Raw genomic sequence first — 18,157 nt, 5'->3', positions numbered from 1 at the left:
CCGTTCAGTTTTTTAAAACTTCTAATCAGTTTAATTGTTTTTTTTCACTGTTCTGTTTTTACAGTTATTTTTTTTTTAATTTTCTCAATTTAATCGATTTTTCAATTTTTTTTCTATTCCTACTTTTTTTTTAGCATCCTAAAACTTATTTGATGTTTTTTTTTATGAGCAAAGAATTTAAATATGCTTGATATTGATAGTTTTTTCCCTTTAATATTTGAGGGCAGGAATTTCTGTTTCTTTGATATTTTGAGGAAGTAGAGAATAATTTTAGTAATTGAAATCTCGAGTTGTGAAGCAGAGAAGGCCGTGTCATAGAAGGAAAGAGATGACTACAAAAGCCCACAGATATTCACTGTCGACTGTCATGGGAGGCAGAGATGGAATCTTTTTTTATATATATATATATAAAGATAATTTTGAAATTTCATTATAAATGGACAAAGCATACTTATCAGCCTCATATTTATTCACCATATTTATTTTTATCTTAAAAAAATTTTTTTTTAAATTAAAAATTTTAATTTTTTTAAATAAATTTTTTTATATTTTTAAATCGTTTAAATATTAATATTAAAAAATAAAATTTTTAAAAAATATATTTCAATATACTTTCTAGTAAAAAACATTTTAAAAAATAAAAATTACTATAAAACTAAATAAACTTATTAAGTCAACTTATAAAATGATGTTGCTTTGTTTATTTAAAATTAAATGATTATTTTAAATAAATTTATAAAAAAAATTAAAATGATATTATTTTATATATATATATATATAAAAAAAAAATTAACATGTTAGGGTTTTATTCATATTTTACTAGGTTAATTTGGATTTAATTAGATTAATTTTTAAATTGATTCAGAATTAAAACAATAATTATTACAATATTAAATATTAAACGGATTGATTAAGTCAATTTATAAAATAATATTGCTTTGTTTATTTAAAATAAAATGATTTTTTTAAAACAAATAAAAATAAACTAAAATAAAATTATTTTCTAAAAAAAATAATTAAAGTTAACTTAGTCAGGTTTTACTTAAATTTTTTGGGTCAACTTAGATTTTATTAGATTAATAAAATTAAACTGGTCAAACTAGTCTAGTTGGGCCACTAATTTGTACAGATTTTGCTTCATATCTGGGTTTGGACCTATCAGTAATTGAAATCCAGCTGGTATATAATCCATTACTGGCTTTTATTTATTTATTTATTATAAATGAGAGGCTTGAACTTGAACACGAGATCTTATGGGGAAGGATGACTCTACTACCGGTTGAGCTACATGTTTATTAATTTTTTTTTATATATAATAATAATTAAGTAAATTAAAGTCATCAAAACTTGAAAATTATATCAGTTTGTTGTTCACTTTTTGTTTAATCATTTATTGCTCATGCCTCTTAGAACTATATCGAAATAAATAAATAAAAAACAAAGATATTGAAAACATAAAAAAACATCGAGCGAAACACAAAAAAATTCTGTCTCCGTCTCCATCTCTTCTATTATGTAGTAATAACTTGGGTTTGAGCAAACAATTTCTGTCTGTACAAATTTCTGAGTCTGAATTCAAGCCAAATGGTCTCATGGAAGGCTTTTTTATAAATTACTTACAAATCTCATATAATTAATTTCTTCACACCAACTTCTACAAACCAAAGGCTAGTAATTAAAGATACAAAGGATATATATTTCTTATAAATTTTCAAGTGCATGGATTCAGAAAGCATGGTCTCTTGGGAATTATACACACCGGGGCAGTGAGGTGCTCGTGACGGTGGAAAACACGCCACCACCTTTCTATATATAGTCATCAACCTCCTCCTAATTTGGGCTGTTGTTGTGGGCAGGACATGCTAGCTTCGCATGGAGATGGAGGTGGAGGTTGCTTGGTGGTGGTGAACCGAGGGTGACAGTCTCAATACCCTTGCCTGATTGGGTCACAACTGGAGCATCATATTTGCTGAAAAGCTTGTAGGAAGAGACGAGGGAGAGAGCTGCATAGAAGATTACTGCAACGAATGTCATGACTGTGGATATCAAGGCCTTGTGACAAAATCCACCAAACGACACACAAGCTGCGCTCCAAGCGATGGATGTGTCTCCCTTGTTTGCCAGGTACAACACCTCCGTCGATACTGTTCCGGCAGCCAGAATCACATACGTTAACACCTAGATAGGTTCATCGAAAAATAGATTGATTAATATATATATTATATGAAATTAAGGCTGTGGATTTTGATGGAATTAATAATTACCTGGTCGAGTAAGAAAAAAGTCCATGCTCGAGGCATTGTCCATGCTCGAGGCATGGCTACAACGACAGCTGAAAGAAGGGAATAACCAGCACAAATGCCATTGGCATTCACCAAATACCTGTATCATAAATATTTTATCATAAAAATGGACGTGATTAAAAAAAATTAAGTTGAAATGAAATATTGTGAAAAACAATCATGCTTCAAAACAGGAATTGAATTAATAGGTTTTTTTAACCGGTGACCAGCTCATTTAAAACTTGGCAAGAGCTGATTTTTTTAACCATTTACACATTGATTTAGTCAAACATTATTTCATTGAATTAGTTAATCTATCCAAACCTAAATGATACCGATAGGGTAAACTCTAAAAAAAATTAAATTTTTTTTAATTTAAAATATCATTTTATAATTTTTTTAATCCTAAACAATACTATTTTAAGATTAACTCAAGTTAATATACATTATCACTCTTATTTGAGTTAAATCCTAGTTGGGATTTGTCAAAACAAAATAATAATAATAATTAAGTGTTACTACAAGATGCGTGGATTTTTTTATTGTGCAAGATTCTATTGTTTATCTTTTTATATCTTATTGTGGATTAAAATTTTATATTTTTTTAATTTGATTTTTAAAGATATTTTTTTTGGCCTATAATGTTTTAAAGATATTTTGAATAAAAAATAAATTGACAAGAAGTTTTTGGATAAAACAAATGTACCAGGCAGAGTAGTGCCCAACCTTTACTTTTTTTGTTTTTTTTAATTTAATGATTTATTTTACATGGTTTTTTCTCTATGTTCTTTAATTTATATTTAAATTAATATTATTTTTTTATTTTGTTTAGATAATAACTTTTAATTGACAATGATTTTTTTAGTGGTATATTTAAATTTGAAGAGTTTTCCTAACTCATGGATAAATTTTATTTTTAAAAATAAAAAAATATTTTGATATAATATTTATAATATATGGAGCCTTGCATGATATTTTTTTTATTTGATTAATTTTATTTGTATTTTTATTTCTATTATTTTTTATTTAAATAAAAAATTAGCAATTCTATTTTTCAGAATTAAATATATTAATTTACATCTATTTCTTGATTTTTCAAGTTTATTTTTAGATATCATTAATAATTTTTTATTTATTAGCATATATTGTTATTGATTTCTTGATTTATATGATTATATATATGCATAAATTTTTTATTTAAACTTAGAGTTTTTAAATTATAAAATGCATTATATATATATATATATATATATATATATATATATATATATATATCACACACTAGAAATTCTTCTTGGAGAAACTTTGGATTTATGAGATCCAATTGTATAATCCATCCACTCATTTAATACAAGAAGTATGATTTTAGAAAAAATATACTTAAAATTGGCATTATGCTTAACTCAAAATTAAAAGAATCAAACCCTACAATATTTTATGGATCTCCAATTAATTTTTTTTAAAAAAAAACTCGCAATCAAACACACAGAACTTGGATGAAAAAGCACTAAAAACGGGTGCATGAAAATGCATATAAAATATGAAGTACCTGAAAGCTCCGAGATCTGAATAAGAAAGGGATCCATAGTCATTAGTTTGAGTATTCTTAAGCATGACAACAAGTGCTGAGACACACAAAGCCACAGGCACCAATCGCAACATCGTCTCAGCTGTGCGCATGGTGCTTTTCACATCTTCACTCTCGTCTCTTGACCCCGTCACTGCCATTGGAGGATTTCCTTCGTCCTTCTTCTCCATCGTCCCTCTTTCTCTCTCAATTTTTTTCCAAGTTTGGTATTCTGCACAAAGCAGTGATGAACAAGAGGTGTAGCTACTCGTAACAAGCTGGGAGTGGCCATTTAAGAACGTTAGGTAAGGTGGGTGACAAGCATTCAATGTCGTCATCATCAAGGCAGGTCACGTAAACCTAAGTGCATGGATAGCTCTGCTCCGATCCTCTATCTTCACGCGTACCAAAAGGGCATGAATATCCGACGATCTATTCTCTATAATTGATCTCCCTCTCACCATGTTTCTCAACATGCAAGTAGGTTAGCTGTTGTGTTCAAGTGATAAATTGTGTAGTCATATCTTATCTTGGATGAACATTAAGAATTGCATTTATTTTTAAGCTCTTTAATTATTATATAGTAAAATGAATTGACCAATATGGATCTTAGAAAATAAAAGTTTAGTGTACACAAGAAAAAAATTGAAACTTTTTTTTAAGGCAAATATTGGTTGATGATCAACGATTGACCTATTATTTGAGAACTTTACAAGACTCTCCAAAATGTCAAATAGATGAAGCATAGTTATTGTTTGCCGAAGATCGCCTTGGTGGATTGGCGATCTCTCATTGATTGAACGGCTTCGGTTGCCACCTACTACATTGTTGAATCTTTTTTTCTCGGGCAGCAGATGGTCGTGACCTTTAGGAGGTGGTTAGGTCAGGTTCTGTATAAAGAGCTCTGTGCCCGTAGGATTTAGGGTTTTTTTTTTTTTTATGTTGAAATGTATTAAAATAATATTTTTTTATTTTTTTAAAATTATTTTTAAAATTAAATATTAAAATAATTCAAAATATATAAAAAATTTATTTTTTAACAAAAAATAATTAAATTTTTTAAAAACGTTTCCAAATGCATAATCTTGAAAATTATAATTATTTTAGCCCATTGATCTGCTATGCTGCGGGCTGGAGTAAATATATTTTTGAAGAGAAAAAAAATTTAACTACTGTTACCACACTTTAAAAAATAAAAAATAAAATTAACGATAACTTTAAAATCAATTGTAAAGTGAACGATAAAGGACATTCATTTAAAATGCCAAAATATGTCCGAAAAAGATTTATGAATTTACACAAAATCTATTTGCTAAATTTGGATACTTTTTTCATGAAAACATTAGACAAACACAACATTCCCTTCATTTTGTGTGTGCACTCAACAGATACTAATAAACTGATAAAATCCCAGCACCCATGCATAGATATCAGACAAGTGCTACCAAAAAGTAATAGAAAACTTAAATTATACAAGGATCAGAAAAATCAGCCGAGAACATGGAATGGGCTCTTTCATATGGATCAGAAGGTAGCGAAGGAGCTTTGTCCTTCCACACTTCATCAATATATTGAATAACAGGGGATTCAAAAGCATGTTTTTCATTGTGGATGAGAACTGGAATCTTCTTGTAAACTGGTTCATCCGCGGAAGCAACTCACTTTCGTTGCCCAAGTCCTGTTCACTGTACTTATACTTGATTTCCTTCTCTGTCAGTGCAATTCTTACTCTCATGCCAGTAGGGCTTATCCAGTCAACCGTGTCACGTAATCAGCCACTGTGGAAGAAGGGAAAAAAGTATCACAACAAATACTAACCTCTTCCCTTCTAAAAATGCTGTCCTTCTGATAGCAGAAAGCGAAGTTTTATAGCAGATTTGCTATCTTCCCCTGCAGAGCGTGTGCGGTTGGGATAAAGTGGGAAGAACTAAGCTGGAGAACGATACTACTAAATATTCATGCAAACATTATATTTTGGATAATGTTTTATGGATTGAAAAGGAATTCAGAAAATTATGTTGGCAATAGTAAGAGTATTTAATTGGGGCTTAGAATTATCTTGGGACCTTTTTTAAGTAATCCTAGTCCCAACAAGCGAGTTCACATTCTAACACAAACAGGTCACAACCAAGTGCTTGTAAACAATTATTTTGGAATAGAAGCTATACGAGGCAGAAAAACAGAAACCAGAGTACCAGAAACTAGCAAGCATGTATATGGAAGCACATATCCTTCCATATATCTACTGATCAAGCCCAAACTTCTTTCTGATCTCCGCCATGAAGATGTAGATATTCTGCGGATCTGCAAGGGATTTGGATACACTCTCCTTCTGCATGCACCTCTCATACCAAGCAATCAACTTGGGGCACTCCTCCTCTATGCTAAAGTTGCCAAATGTCTCGTATCCATGAAACCAGCAATAGAAAGGGGTAAGTGCAACATCCACAGGACCACATAACCGAGTTTGTCACCTTCAAAATAAGGCTTGTCTCCTAGCTCCCCTTCCAACAGCTTGAGGGACTCAATGAACTCAATGAAATCATTCTTAGCTGCCTCCTTCTCTTCTCCTTTTTCCGTCCATGTCTTCATTCCAGAACGGTACGCCTACAGAGTTATATCCCACCATTGTCAAGTGGATCAATCAGCTAATTTGATGGTTGACTACAGAGCACAAAAATTTACACCGATTCCTATTCAACAGCAGAAAGCATACGCAAGGTAGGATGCAGATTAGACACATACCTTCTTGTCAGAAAAATCAGACCAAAACCTGGATTGAGCTCTCTTTTAAGGATGAGGAGACAGCAAAGGAGACTTGTTATTACACATCTCATCAACATACTCAACAGCAATAAGAGACACACAGATTGGTTTCCCATTGTGAAGGAGAACTGGGACCTTCTTGTAAACTGGGTTCATTTGAAGAAGCAAAGGACTCTTGTTCCTCAAGTCCTGTTCAGTATACTCATAATTGACACCCTTCTCTTCTAATGCTATTCTCACTCTCATGCCGAAAGGGCTTGCCCATGTATCCAACAGTGTTACAGCCATCAACTGGTTGAGGGCAAAGAACTTGTCACTAGTAAATTTCTTTCTTCTCTCTATTTACTAGAGAGTTAGGAGAAGGGTACTGTACAAAGTATAAATCTTGAAGCTGATTTTCTTTGTTCATCAATATCAAGTCTTCAACTCAAGATTTCAGGAAGATAAATCTGATTTTCTTTGTTCATCAGTATCAAGTCTTTAACTATATTAGCTCATCTAGCCCATGTGCAGGTTCCTAGATGATCCTTCCCAGCCCAATCCTCTATGAGTTGGGTTCGGGACTTTCACATCGGAACCCCACAGACCTACAACTAGTGCTGCAGGTGCCATGGCAACTCCCAGAACTTGAAATATAAAATAAAAAATCTATATACAAACAATTGCTACTCGACACTAAACACGCATTTAACTTTCTTTTTAAAAATAATAAGCCAACCAACCAGTACATTTTTCACTTTTAATTTTCTAAACTAGATATACACTGCGTTAGCCCCCCTTTTTCTTCATTTTCCTTCAATTTCTCATACCTCAGGGGCCCAGGCCCCATTTCTCTGCATTTTCTTCATCTTCTTCTTCCCTCAACTACGAAATTCAACCACAATATTGACAGCAGCCTCCTCCGGCTCAATCAAACCCGGTAACTTTTCTTACCCAATTAATGTATTTACTAAATTTAATTTTCTACATAGAAAAAAGATTAACATATATGATTATTCATATATGAATGATTTCTACCCAATGAAAGATGATTGAGGATGACTTAGTTTAAAGTTTTTTTTGTCTATTTATTTTTCTTTTATTTTTATGTAGAATTTCATTTTTGTGAGATATTTCATAACACAGAGATATTCGGCTAAACATATGTAATAAAAGAAATTGCTTGAAATGCTACGACATTGCACTTACAACATCCAATTATAAGGCATTTCCTTGTCCTTATACTGAACAATAATAAGGGATTGACAAACTGGTTTTCCATTGCGGATGAGAACAGGAATGTTCTTGTAAACTGGATTCATCTGAAGAAGCAGGGTGCTCTTGTTCCTCAAGTCCTCTTCACTGTTCTCATACTTCACACACTTCTCTGCCAACGCTATTTGACTCTCATGCCATTATGGCTTATCCAGAAATTCAATAGTGTCACCTCATCTGCCATTGTTTGAGTAAGAAAGTATCACAAGATCACTAATATTCCCTTCTTCCATTATAAAATCTTCTAATAGCAGAAAGCGGGATTTTATAGCAGATTTGCTATCTTCCTCTGCAGAGTGTATGAGGTCGTGATAAATTATGGAAAAAGATGCTAAACTAGAGGGTAAATGATGATATTAATAAATATACATGCAAAGGTTATATTTTGGATAGTGTTTTATAGTATGAAAAGCAATTTCGAACATTATGCTGGTAAAACTAAAAGCATTTGAATGGCTTTTATTGAAGCTTGAAATATTCTTAAACGAGAACATAAGCCCAAAAAATTGAGTTCAGATTCGAACAAAAACAGGTCACAACTACGTGTCCACAATATTATTTCCAGATAGAAGCTTGTAGGCTTACACTAAGCAGAAAAACAGAAACCAAACAAGCTTGCCTGTGGATGCACATCCTTCCATCTATTCAAGCCCTAACTTCTTTCTCAGCTCCACCAAAAAACCATAGACTTCTTGTGGATCTGCAACAGATCTGGATACACTCTCGTTCTGCAAGCACCTCTTACACCAAGCAATTAACTTGGGACACTCAGCCTCTATGCTAAAGTTACCAAATGTCTCATAGCCATGAAACCAGCTATAGAAAGGAATAAGTGCAATATCCACATAGCCGAGTTTGTCACCTTCAAAATAAGCCTTGTCTCCTAGCTCTCCTTCCAACAACTTGAGGGACTCAATTAAATCATTCTTGCCTGCCTCCAGCTCTTGTCCTTTCTTTGTCCATGTCTTCCTCCCAGGAAAATACACCTACAGATTCATATCCAACCATTGTAAAGTGAATAACAAAGAAACCTTGTAGTCAAAATTACACAAACAAAGAAGCTAAATTGGGAATTTTTCAATTGGAAAATCCCCAATTTAGCTTTCTTTGTTTGTGTAATTTCTGCAAACTAGACCCTGTTTAAAGAATTTCATCAAATTTATCATACATTTGTCGTATTTCCTTCGATCAACCCAACTGGACTAATCCTAAAAATATACTCTCCCTATAGGTGAAATTCTTCACAGTTGACTAAATGTGGCGAAAATAAGGTAAAAAATCCACATAATTTATACAAGTTCGTATGCCAGATCGAAGCAAAATGGTTAACCTTTTCAACAACAAATAATTTCGGAGTCTACGAGGTAAAAGCAGATACCAAAACAAAGAATAGAAAGCAAAGACAGACACACACATACCTTGTTGTCAACAAAATCAGCCCACAACCTGGATTGAGCTCTCTGGTATGGATCAGAGGGCAGCAAAGGAGGCTTGTTATTCCACACCTCATCAATATACTGAACAGCAATAAGAGACTCACAGATTGGTTTCCCATTGTGAATAAGAACTGGGACCTTCTTGTAAACTGGGTTCATTTGAAGAAGCATAGGACCCTTGTTCCTCAAATCTTGCTCACTGTACTCATACTTCACACCCTTCTCTTCTAATGCTATTCTCACTCTCATGCCAAATGGGCTTACCCTTGTATCCAACAGTGTTACAGCCATTGTTGAAGCGGCAAAAACTTCTTCAACTAAGTGAAAGAAAGAAATTCTTCAACTATATCATCAATCCAATTCTCAACTGGGTCTAAATAAGAAATTCTCAATTGGATCCTCCATCTACTGGGCAGTCCTCAATTAGTCCTTTTTCTCAAATTTATCTTTATTAATCTAAATCATAAATTTTGATAGTGGGTTAATTTGGTAATGTTTGATAGATGGGGGATTCAATTGAAAATGTATTTTGTTTAGAAACTTAATTGGTATTCATGTGATAGTTGGGGGACAAATATGCCCTTTCCCTTCTTCTTTTTTATAATAAAAAGTCATCTGAGTTTAAAATTATTTTTACAAAGAATTAAACACCAGTCCTAGAATATCATGTGATTTAGGTTTTAAATTGAATTAAAAAAAAAATTAATCATTTAAAACTTGGTTGATATAAGTTTTTTAGTCATATGTTGACCTAGTTAAATTTGACCAGGAAATATCAATAATTTTTTTAAAAAAAATTATATTAATTTATTAAAATTAATTAATTTTGGTTCACCAGATAATCTATAACCTTTTTCCATATAAATTCTCGAATCAATACGATAATTATGTTTTTTTTAGAAAACTATTGTACTCTCTCACCGCAAATCCAACCCAAGTCACTTTGTTATTAATGAAAATAAAAGTATAGGTGTTTAAATAAAATATCACATGTTATTTTCTATAATTCAACAAATACGAGGTTTTTTAGGAAAATTATTTGTTTATTATTTTTCTATTTTATTTTAAAAATTAAAAATCATACTTAATAATTTTACTTTTTCTAGTTTGTTCAGAATTTTTATTATTTTCCCTTTATTTTTAGTTTTTGTGGTTTATGTATATTGATTTTTGAATTTATTTTAAAAAATTATAAACTATTTAGAGAGGTATATTAGTTGGTATGGTGAATTATTAAGAAATAAAAACTCAAATTATATTTTTTGGTGTAGTGATACTATTTAAAAGAATTTTCTGTTGATTGTGCTTGTTGTCTTTTTTATGTTGTTTCCATATGCTTTTGTTAGTAAATTGATGATTAATTGTTGTGTACTGTTGAATAACCATGATTAAAAGATATCACAAAACAGGATATGCTCGTATGAGAGAAAATGAGGAGGTTTACCCTTGAAAAAAAACATTCAAGAATTGGTGATAGAAGATATATAAAGATAAATTACAGAATAAACTTGTCAACTAGTAGCAAGTTGAAGATTATATTGTTTATTGGCAGAGATGAAGAAAAAAAGTCTAGAAGATTATGAGAAGAGTAACTACTAATTCGTAGTTAAATCCAAGAACTTATTTTCAAAGGTATGAGTAGATGAGATAATTTCTTGATTAGAATAAATATCATAAAGATTTTGATAATACTGTTTATGATGAGGTAGATATGGATTGATATTCTCTATCAATTTATAATATTTATTTTAATGATAATTATGTTGATAATGATAATATAAATAATGACAATAATGATTTCATTAATAGTGTTTTCAATGATAATAAGTTAAGTGTTTTAAGTGATAAGTCAAAAGTTGAGTACAAATAAAACATTAAACACACTTAAGAAAATAAAATTATTAATTAAAGTTATATTAATCAACTTGATTACATATTTACTATTAACATAGAAGTAATTTTGTTCAATGGTTACATAGATATAACACATGTTGATAAAGGAAGTTTGAGATTTGCAATTAATTAATCTATATTGTTAATTGATTTTTATATAGAATTTAACATGAAGGAACTATAATTGATATTTAAAATTGTTATACAATCGAAGCGAAGAGAGAATAGAAATTGAAGAATATTGATTGGATATTTATAAAATCGAGGTAAGAACAATTTAAATTCAAGAGTTGAATTTTTTTTTTTAACATGGAAAAGCTGATGCATGATGTTTTTAAAGAAAAATTATTTTTTCTTAGTTATTTTTATTTTGTTCTAATTATTTTAGAAAATTAAATATATGTTTAATAATTCTATTTTTTCTAGTTTGTTTAGGAGTTCTATTGTTTTTTTTTTGTTTATTAGATTGATTTTCAGATTTATTTAAGGAGTTATAGACTTATTGGAAGGACATGTTACTTGATGTGGTAAATTAATAAAAAATAAAATTTTAAATTAAAAATGATTCTATTCAATAATATTATATTGTTTGTATTTATTGTTTTTTTTATATTATTTTTTCTATATCAATGAGACAAATGATTGAACCAATAGAGTTGGATGGAAGAATATAATAATCCTTCACAATATCATAAGTTAAATAGGCAAAACCTTTTTTTTTTTTTTTGTACAAAGACAAAAACATAAAAAAGGTAAGGGTATAGTGACAAACCTTGTCATTTACCCACAAAAACTAATGCACGGAGCCTCCATCAATCTTGATGGAATGGCTTCTGGGTTGCCATTGCTGAATTTCTTTTTCTTCGAGCTGTATATGGTTGTAGCCTTTAGGATGTGGTTAGGTTAGGTGCTGTATATAAATCTTTGTGCCTACTGAATTTATGGACCTGGTCCCTTCAATGAATAAAAAATTTCCCATTATGCACAAAAAAAAGAAGAGAAAAAACTTAAATAACATAAATATTAATAACTTAAATTCTCACCCACACTATATTTGAAGGCAAATAAATTATTAAAAAATTATTTTAACTTTGTAACTTAAACTATTAGGTGATATCACAAGATATAATTTATATTATTTTTTAATATATTTTTTCAAGTGAAAGCTCTTTAGACTTGAAACTTTTACAGATTCACACTATTTGATGTTTAATTTTTATCAAATAAATAGGGATGATAAGATTTGAACTGTGACTGCTTGATCATCAAAACTCTAATATTATATTAAAAAACTATTTCATTGAACTGTGACTGCTTGATCATCAAAACTCTAATATTATATTAAAAAACTATTTCAACTCAATAATTTAAATTATTAACTAAAAATTAAAGATATAATTTATATTATTTTTTCTAAACACATTCCATACTAGGCACGGCAAAGTACTCTCAGAATACATACATATAACAGGCGCAACCAAGTGCCAGCCTTGTTTGAGACATAAATCACACAAAACAAAACATAAGTATAACATAACACAGGAAATTACACCTCCTTGTCTATGGATGCACACTACTCAAGCCCAAGCATCTTCCTCAGCATCACAACAAAATCATAGACTTTCTGTGGATCTTTAAGAGACTTGGATACGCTCTCTTTCTGCAGGCACCTCTTACAGTAAGCAACCAGCTTCGGACAGTCAGCCTCTATATTGAAGTTGCCGATGGTTTCGTAGGCATAAAACCAGCAATAGAAAGGAAGTAGTGCAACATCAACGTAGCCGAGGGTCTCGCCCCCAAAGTAAGGCTTGTCTCCAAGCTCTCCTTCCAAGAGCTTGAGGCTGTCAATGAAATCCTTCTTGGCTGCCTCCTGATCTTCTCCTTTTGTTGTCCATATCTTCCTCCCAAAGTCATACATCTACAGATTCATATCACACCATTGTAAAACAAATTAGTGACTTTTTGGAATCACAGAGGTCAACGGTTGTACCAGTACATGCAATTTCTGTCTAGCCAATCGCTGTTACAGAGGGTAGAAATTCAAAGACAGCTAACGTAGCAACAAATTAAGATCGTGTGTAACGTCTTATTTACTTTGCTGCGTTGAAAGTGACTAATAATTAAGTAATAGATGGAAGGCTCATCATGGCATTATTTTTAACCAAGGGAAGTTCATCAATAGGAAAACCTAAATAATGTCACCATCGATGATATATTTTTGGATACTTGAAGGTGACTGCCCACCAATATAACAAAAGCATCATCACCTAAGTCCAAAATCTTATCTTTAATCCAATATTTTTATTGATGGTTGTTGGACCAAACCAATTAGGTAATCCTTGTACAGAAACATCGTGCCAAATTAGTACTCTACTTTAATTCTCATGAACTCACAAGAATGACAATAATTAATGATCAGAAACCTTAATGGCTAATTTGTTATATAAAAAAGAATTCGTGCCCAAGAACAGTACTTGAAATGAACATCATGCAGACTTTTCCACCATTCCATATTGTGATGCCGAATTTCTTCCATGATTTTATATATTAGTCTCAAGGGCTAAATATTGTACTGGTGATATAATATTCTAATTCTTCCAAGCTTATCAAATTGCAAAGTGGGTTTAATCAAGTCATAGCTCAAAACAATAAAAAATCAGAAACCAAATAGATGAACCATTTAAGAACAAAAAAACATACCTTTTTGTCAACAAAATCTGCCCAGAACCTAGACTGAGCTCTCTCGTGAGGATCAGAAGGCAACAAAGGAGCCTTATCCTTCCACACCTCATCAATATACTGAACAATAATAAGTGATTCACAAACAGGTTTCCCATCATGGACAAGAACTGGGATTTTCTTGTGAACGGGATTCATTTGAAGTAGCAAATCACTTTTGTTCCTCAAATCTTGTTCACTGTACTCGTACTTCACACCCTTTTCAGCCAATGCTATTCTCACTCTCATACCAAATGGACTTGACCAGAAATCCAACAGGGTTACTTGATCACCAGCCATTCTTGAAGTGAAAAAGAAGATGCTTGAAGTAAAGTTAGGCTTCTTTGTTTTCTTGGACTGCAAAAGCTATGCTCTGTCAGTGTGGAAATGCCAGCATTTGTAGTAAGAAAGGGTGAATATGTCCAGTTTTCTAGAGTTGACTTATTGACCGCGCGACGATGATTTATTCATATATCATGACAGCAAATTACGTAATCAAGGACCTCAAGCTCTCATTTGCCTTTTTCCTCGTTGTTTCGCTTCCTTCTTCTTCCATGATCTATATGTTAAATAATTCAATTAACAGAAAGTAAATAACGAAAAAAAGAGAGGCTAGAATTCTTCTTTGGTTTATTCGTAAAAAGTTCATCATTTAAACTAAATATAAAGAGTTTATATATAGGTTAAGCCAAAAATATTATTCTATCCTTAATAAATAAAATAAGATAAATATATTATTTAACATCTCCCTTCAAACTCATAATACGACAACTACAAACATCGAAAGTTTGCTAACTAGAAAACAAAAATGAGAAATAGAATGCGACTTGGTAAAGAAATTTACAATCTGCAAGGAAGAAGAAACAAAAGGCAAAGTAATGGTGCCATGCTTGAGATGATGACGAGTAAGATGACAATCAATCTCAATGTGCTTAGTTCGTTCATGAAAAACCGAGTTGTGAGCAATTTTAATAGAACTCTGGTTGTCACAATACATAGGAGTAGGATGAGACAATGAAACTTCCATATCCGCAAGTAACCAACGTAACCAAATAATCTCTTTAGTAGTAGATGTCATAGCATAATATTCTGCTTTGGTTGAGGATTGAGAAACAATAGATTGTTACTTGCTCTTTTAAGAAATAAGAGAATCACCTAAAAAGATATAAAAACCAGTAACTGATTTGCGATATATGGGATCACTGGCATGATCAGTATTAGAGTATGCACGCAGCTCCAAGGAAGAGGTGGATGAAAGTAAAAGACTCTAAATAATTGTATCCTGAAGATATCGCAACATACGAAGAACAGCTGCCTAGTGAACAATAGTAGGAGAAGTAACAAACTGATTAACAACACGAACAACATATGCAATATTTGGACGAGTAATGGTGAGGTATACCAAGCTCCCAACAATAGTACAATATAAAGTAGGACTTGTCAAAGGTAAACCATTAAAAGAAGAATACCTTGCGTTAACTTCAATGGGAGTGTCTACATTCTTGTTATCAGTTAGTTTAGCCCGCTCAAAAATATCTGTAACATATTTTAACTGAGAAAGAAGGTAACGTCTAGGTGAGTAAGCTACTTCAATACCCAGGAAATATCAAAGAGAACCAAAATCCTCAATTTCAAACTGTCTAGCTAACTCTGTCTTCAAAACTGAGATACCATCAATGTCATCACCAGTAATAATCATGTCATCAACATACAAGGACAAAATGATACGACCTACATCAGTGCACTTAATAAAAAGAGTAGAGTCATGACTACTAGAAACAAATCCAAGAGATGAGATAACGACAGAAAATTTCTCAAACTAAGCACGAGGTGCTTGTTTTGAGACTATATAACATTTTTTTGAGCTTACATACATACCCAGAGTCATGTGAAACACCAGGAGGAGACGCCATATAAACTTCTTCTTGAAGATCTCCATTCATTTTGTACACCAGGAGCTTACATACATTTTTAACATTAAGTTGTGAGATATGCCATTGACGAACTAAAGCTACAACAATAAGAGTACAAATAGTAGCCATTTATGCAACAGGGGCAAATGTCTCCTCATAATTCATACCATACTGTTGAGAGTATCCTTTTGCAACCAACCTAGTTTTGTATCGCTCAATGAACCTATTAGAATTAGTCTTGATCTTGTACACCCAATGACAACCAACAACACTCTTACTAGGAGGTAGAGGAACCAAATCCCAAGTATCTATCTTACGCAAAGCAAAAAGTTCCTCATCCATAGCTTGCTGTCAAAGAGGATCAAGAATTGCCTCTTTATAGGAAGAAGGCTCAGAGAGACAATGCATAGAACCTAAAAAGGAAGAAAAAGATGAAGAATAACAAGACTAAGCAAAATCTGATAGTTTTGTGGACTTACGAATGCGTGTGGATTGACATAGAGGTGGATCTACAATCTTAGAAAAAGCTTGAGGGGCTGTAGATAAGAATGAAGCTTCAGGTGTGCCAGAGAGTAAATTGTCAGTATCTGTAGAATGATGAGTACAAATTGATCGAACATGGGAAGGGGTATCTAAGGTACTAGGAACCTGAGATGATAAATATCAGAATCCTCAGAAAATGGATCTATACAAATAATATCAAGTCTAGTAGTAGATGGAATAAAAAAAAGGTATATGCTTAAGAAAGACAACATGACGAGACATATAAAGTTTCCGAGTTATTGGATCAAAACAACGATACCTCTTTTTACCTTCACCATAACCTAGAAATACACAAATAACAGATCGAGAGGACAACTTACTGCATTCTACATGGGATGAAGAACAAAACAAGTACAACCAAACACTCTAAAGAAGGAATAATCAGGAACATATCCATATAATTTTTCAAAAGAAGAAAAACCTGAATTATGAGAAGATGTGATTGTATTAATCAAGCTTACGGTAGTAAGGACAACTTCTCCCCAAAACTCACTAGGAAAAGAAGTAGACAACAAGAGAGAATGAGTAGTTTCAATAATGTGCCTATGTTTTCTTTCAGCAACACCATTTTGCTCAGAAGTATCTGTACATGAAGTTTGGTAAATAGTTCCATATAAGACAAGTAATTGACAAAATTTATTAGAAGTGTATTCCCCACCCAAATCACACCTAAAGTATTTGATTACAGCAGAATGTTGAGTTTTCACAAGGGCTCGAAAGGCTGTTTATATCTCATAGAACTCAGAACACTGTTTCATTAAATAAACCCAATAATAACGAGTATGATTATCAATAAATGAATCAAATCAAAAGGTGAAGAAGAAACAAAAATACTTCGATTAAAAGGTAAAGTAGAAAATTTTGCTAGTTTACATCTACTACAATCAGAAATATCACAAGTGTTCAAATTTCCTAAAGCTCTTATGGATGCCAAAAATCTTAAACGAAAGATGAAACATGACCTAGACGAGAATGCCATAAATAAAAACTAAAAGATGAAGGACTCAAACAAAAAAAAAAACAAATCAACAGTAGTAGTAGCAGCAGCGGTGACAATTGACACTTTTAACTCATCCAAAATATATAGTCCATTCCCCCTATGGTCTGTCCCAATCAGCTTCTGAGACTGCAGATCCTGTACAAAACAAAAAGAACCAGAAAACATGACTAAATAATCACCAGAATCACATAATTGACCAATAGAAGTATGATTCAATTTGAGTTTCAGAATAAGATAAACATTAGGGAGAGACAAATGAGGTGTGACAACAGAACCAACACCTGCTAAGGGCATAGAAGCGCAATCAGCAGTCATAATAGGAATGGAGGGCGAAAGGGACACAAAGGTAAAGGATGAAGAATCTGGAGACATATGATGTGAAGCACTAGAATCCAAAACCCATTTAAAATGTGACATACCTGAGGAACTATGAGACAACTGACCTACAAAAGGAGAAACAAACATTGCTTGTGGCTGTAAGGAGAGAAACTTCTGAAATTGCGCAGCCAGAGTACTAGGATCGATAATAGAGCTTGATGAAGCTACTACTGTAGTATTGTGGTGTGGTGATTTATAACCCTAAGGTGGTTTATGAGTATTAGAATGTGATTGGCTGCCAGGCTTCTAAGATTAATTTTGTTGTCTCAATTTAAGACACTTAGCCTTTCAATGACTTTTCTGCTTACAGAAACTGTACTGGTCTCCAACCCTTGTGTAAGGCTTATTCTGATGATTTGAGAATGACTTAGAGGGTACTGCTATAGAAAGATTTAAAGCAGAAAGAA

The 18,157-nt window shown here is 32.0% G+C and overlaps 3 protein-coding genes and 1 pseudogene across 3 annotated transcripts; all 4 read right to left on the bottom strand.

Moving 5' to 3' along the window:
* Positions 1 to 1,472: 1,472 nt before the first annotated feature.
* On the bottom strand, positions 1,473 to 4,203 carry LOC133699831 (CASP-like protein 2A2). Its single transcript, XM_062123317.1, has 3 exons — positions 3,832 to 4,203; positions 2,265 to 2,382; positions 1,473 to 2,178 (listed from the first exon to the last, which is right to left on the bottom strand). The coding sequence occupies exons 1-3, from the start codon at positions 4,188 to 4,190 to the stop codon at positions 1,831 to 1,833; spliced, it is 825 nt and encodes a 274-aa protein (XP_061979301.1). The 5' UTR covers positions 4,191 to 4,203; the 3' UTR covers positions 1,473 to 1,830.
* Positions 4,204 to 5,249: 1,046 nt separating this feature from the next.
* On the bottom strand, positions 5,250 to 8,165 carry LOC133680823 (glutathione S-transferase U19-like; annotated as a pseudogene).
* Positions 8,166 to 8,302: 137 nt separating this feature from the next.
* LOC133680824 (probable glutathione S-transferase) lies at positions 8,303 to 9,728 on the bottom strand. Its single transcript, XM_062103826.1, has 2 exons — positions 9,288 to 9,728; positions 8,303 to 8,855 (listed from the first exon to the last, which is right to left on the bottom strand). The coding sequence occupies exons 1-2, from the start codon at positions 9,594 to 9,596 to the stop codon at positions 8,511 to 8,513; spliced, it is 654 nt and encodes a 217-aa protein (XP_061959810.1). The 5' UTR covers positions 9,597 to 9,728; the 3' UTR covers positions 8,303 to 8,510.
* A 2,850-nt stretch (positions 9,729 to 12,578) lies between these two features.
* On the bottom strand, positions 12,579 to 14,408 carry LOC133697266 (probable glutathione S-transferase). Its single transcript, XM_062119734.1, has 2 exons — positions 13,899 to 14,408; positions 12,579 to 13,116 (listed from the first exon to the last, which is right to left on the bottom strand). The coding sequence occupies exons 1-2, from the start codon at positions 14,214 to 14,216 to the stop codon at positions 12,772 to 12,774; spliced, it is 663 nt and encodes a 220-aa protein (XP_061975718.1). The 5' UTR covers positions 14,217 to 14,408; the 3' UTR covers positions 12,579 to 12,771.
* Between the last annotated feature and the right edge of the window lie 3,749 nt (positions 14,409 to 18,157).

This window comes from Populus nigra, chromosome 1 (genome assembly GCF_951802175.1).
Source record: "Populus nigra chromosome 1, ddPopNigr1.1, whole genome shotgun sequence".
Taxonomy (NCBI): domain Eukaryota; kingdom Viridiplantae; phylum Streptophyta; class Magnoliopsida; order Malpighiales; family Salicaceae; genus Populus; species Populus nigra.
Note: the sequence above shows the minus strand (reverse complement) of the source record. Positions and strands in the feature narration are given on the sequence as shown.

Bases quoted from the DNA above. Each gene is read 5' to 3' on its own strand.
- LOC133699831 (XM_062123317.1), bottom strand. From the start codon at position 4,190: ATGATGACGACATTGAATGCTTGTCACCCACCTTACCTAACGTTCTTA. The intron at 2,383-3,831 runs GTACTTCATATT...TTTATGATACAG, and splicing joins TCAGATCTCGGAGCTTTCAG to GTATTTGGTGAATGCCAATG. The intron at 2,179-2,264 runs GTAATTATTAAT...GAACCTATCTAG, and splicing joins CTTTTTTCTTACTCGACCAG to GTGTTAACGTATGTGATTCT.
- LOC133680824 (XM_062103826.1), bottom strand. From the start codon at position 9,596: ATGGCTGTAACACTGTTGGATACAAGGGTAAGCCCATTTGGCATGAGA. The intron at 8,856-9,287 runs GTATGTGTGTGT...ATGAATCTGTAG, and splicing joins CTGATTTTGTTGACAACAAG to GTGTATTTTCCTGGGAGGAA.
- LOC133697266 (XM_062119734.1), bottom strand. From the start codon at position 14,216: ATGGCTGGTGATCAAGTAACCCTGTTGGATTTCTGGTCAAGTCCATTT. The intron at 13,117-13,898 runs GTATGTTTTTTT...ATGAATCTGTAG, and splicing joins CAGATTTTGTTGACAAAAAG to ATGTATGACTTTGGGAGGAA.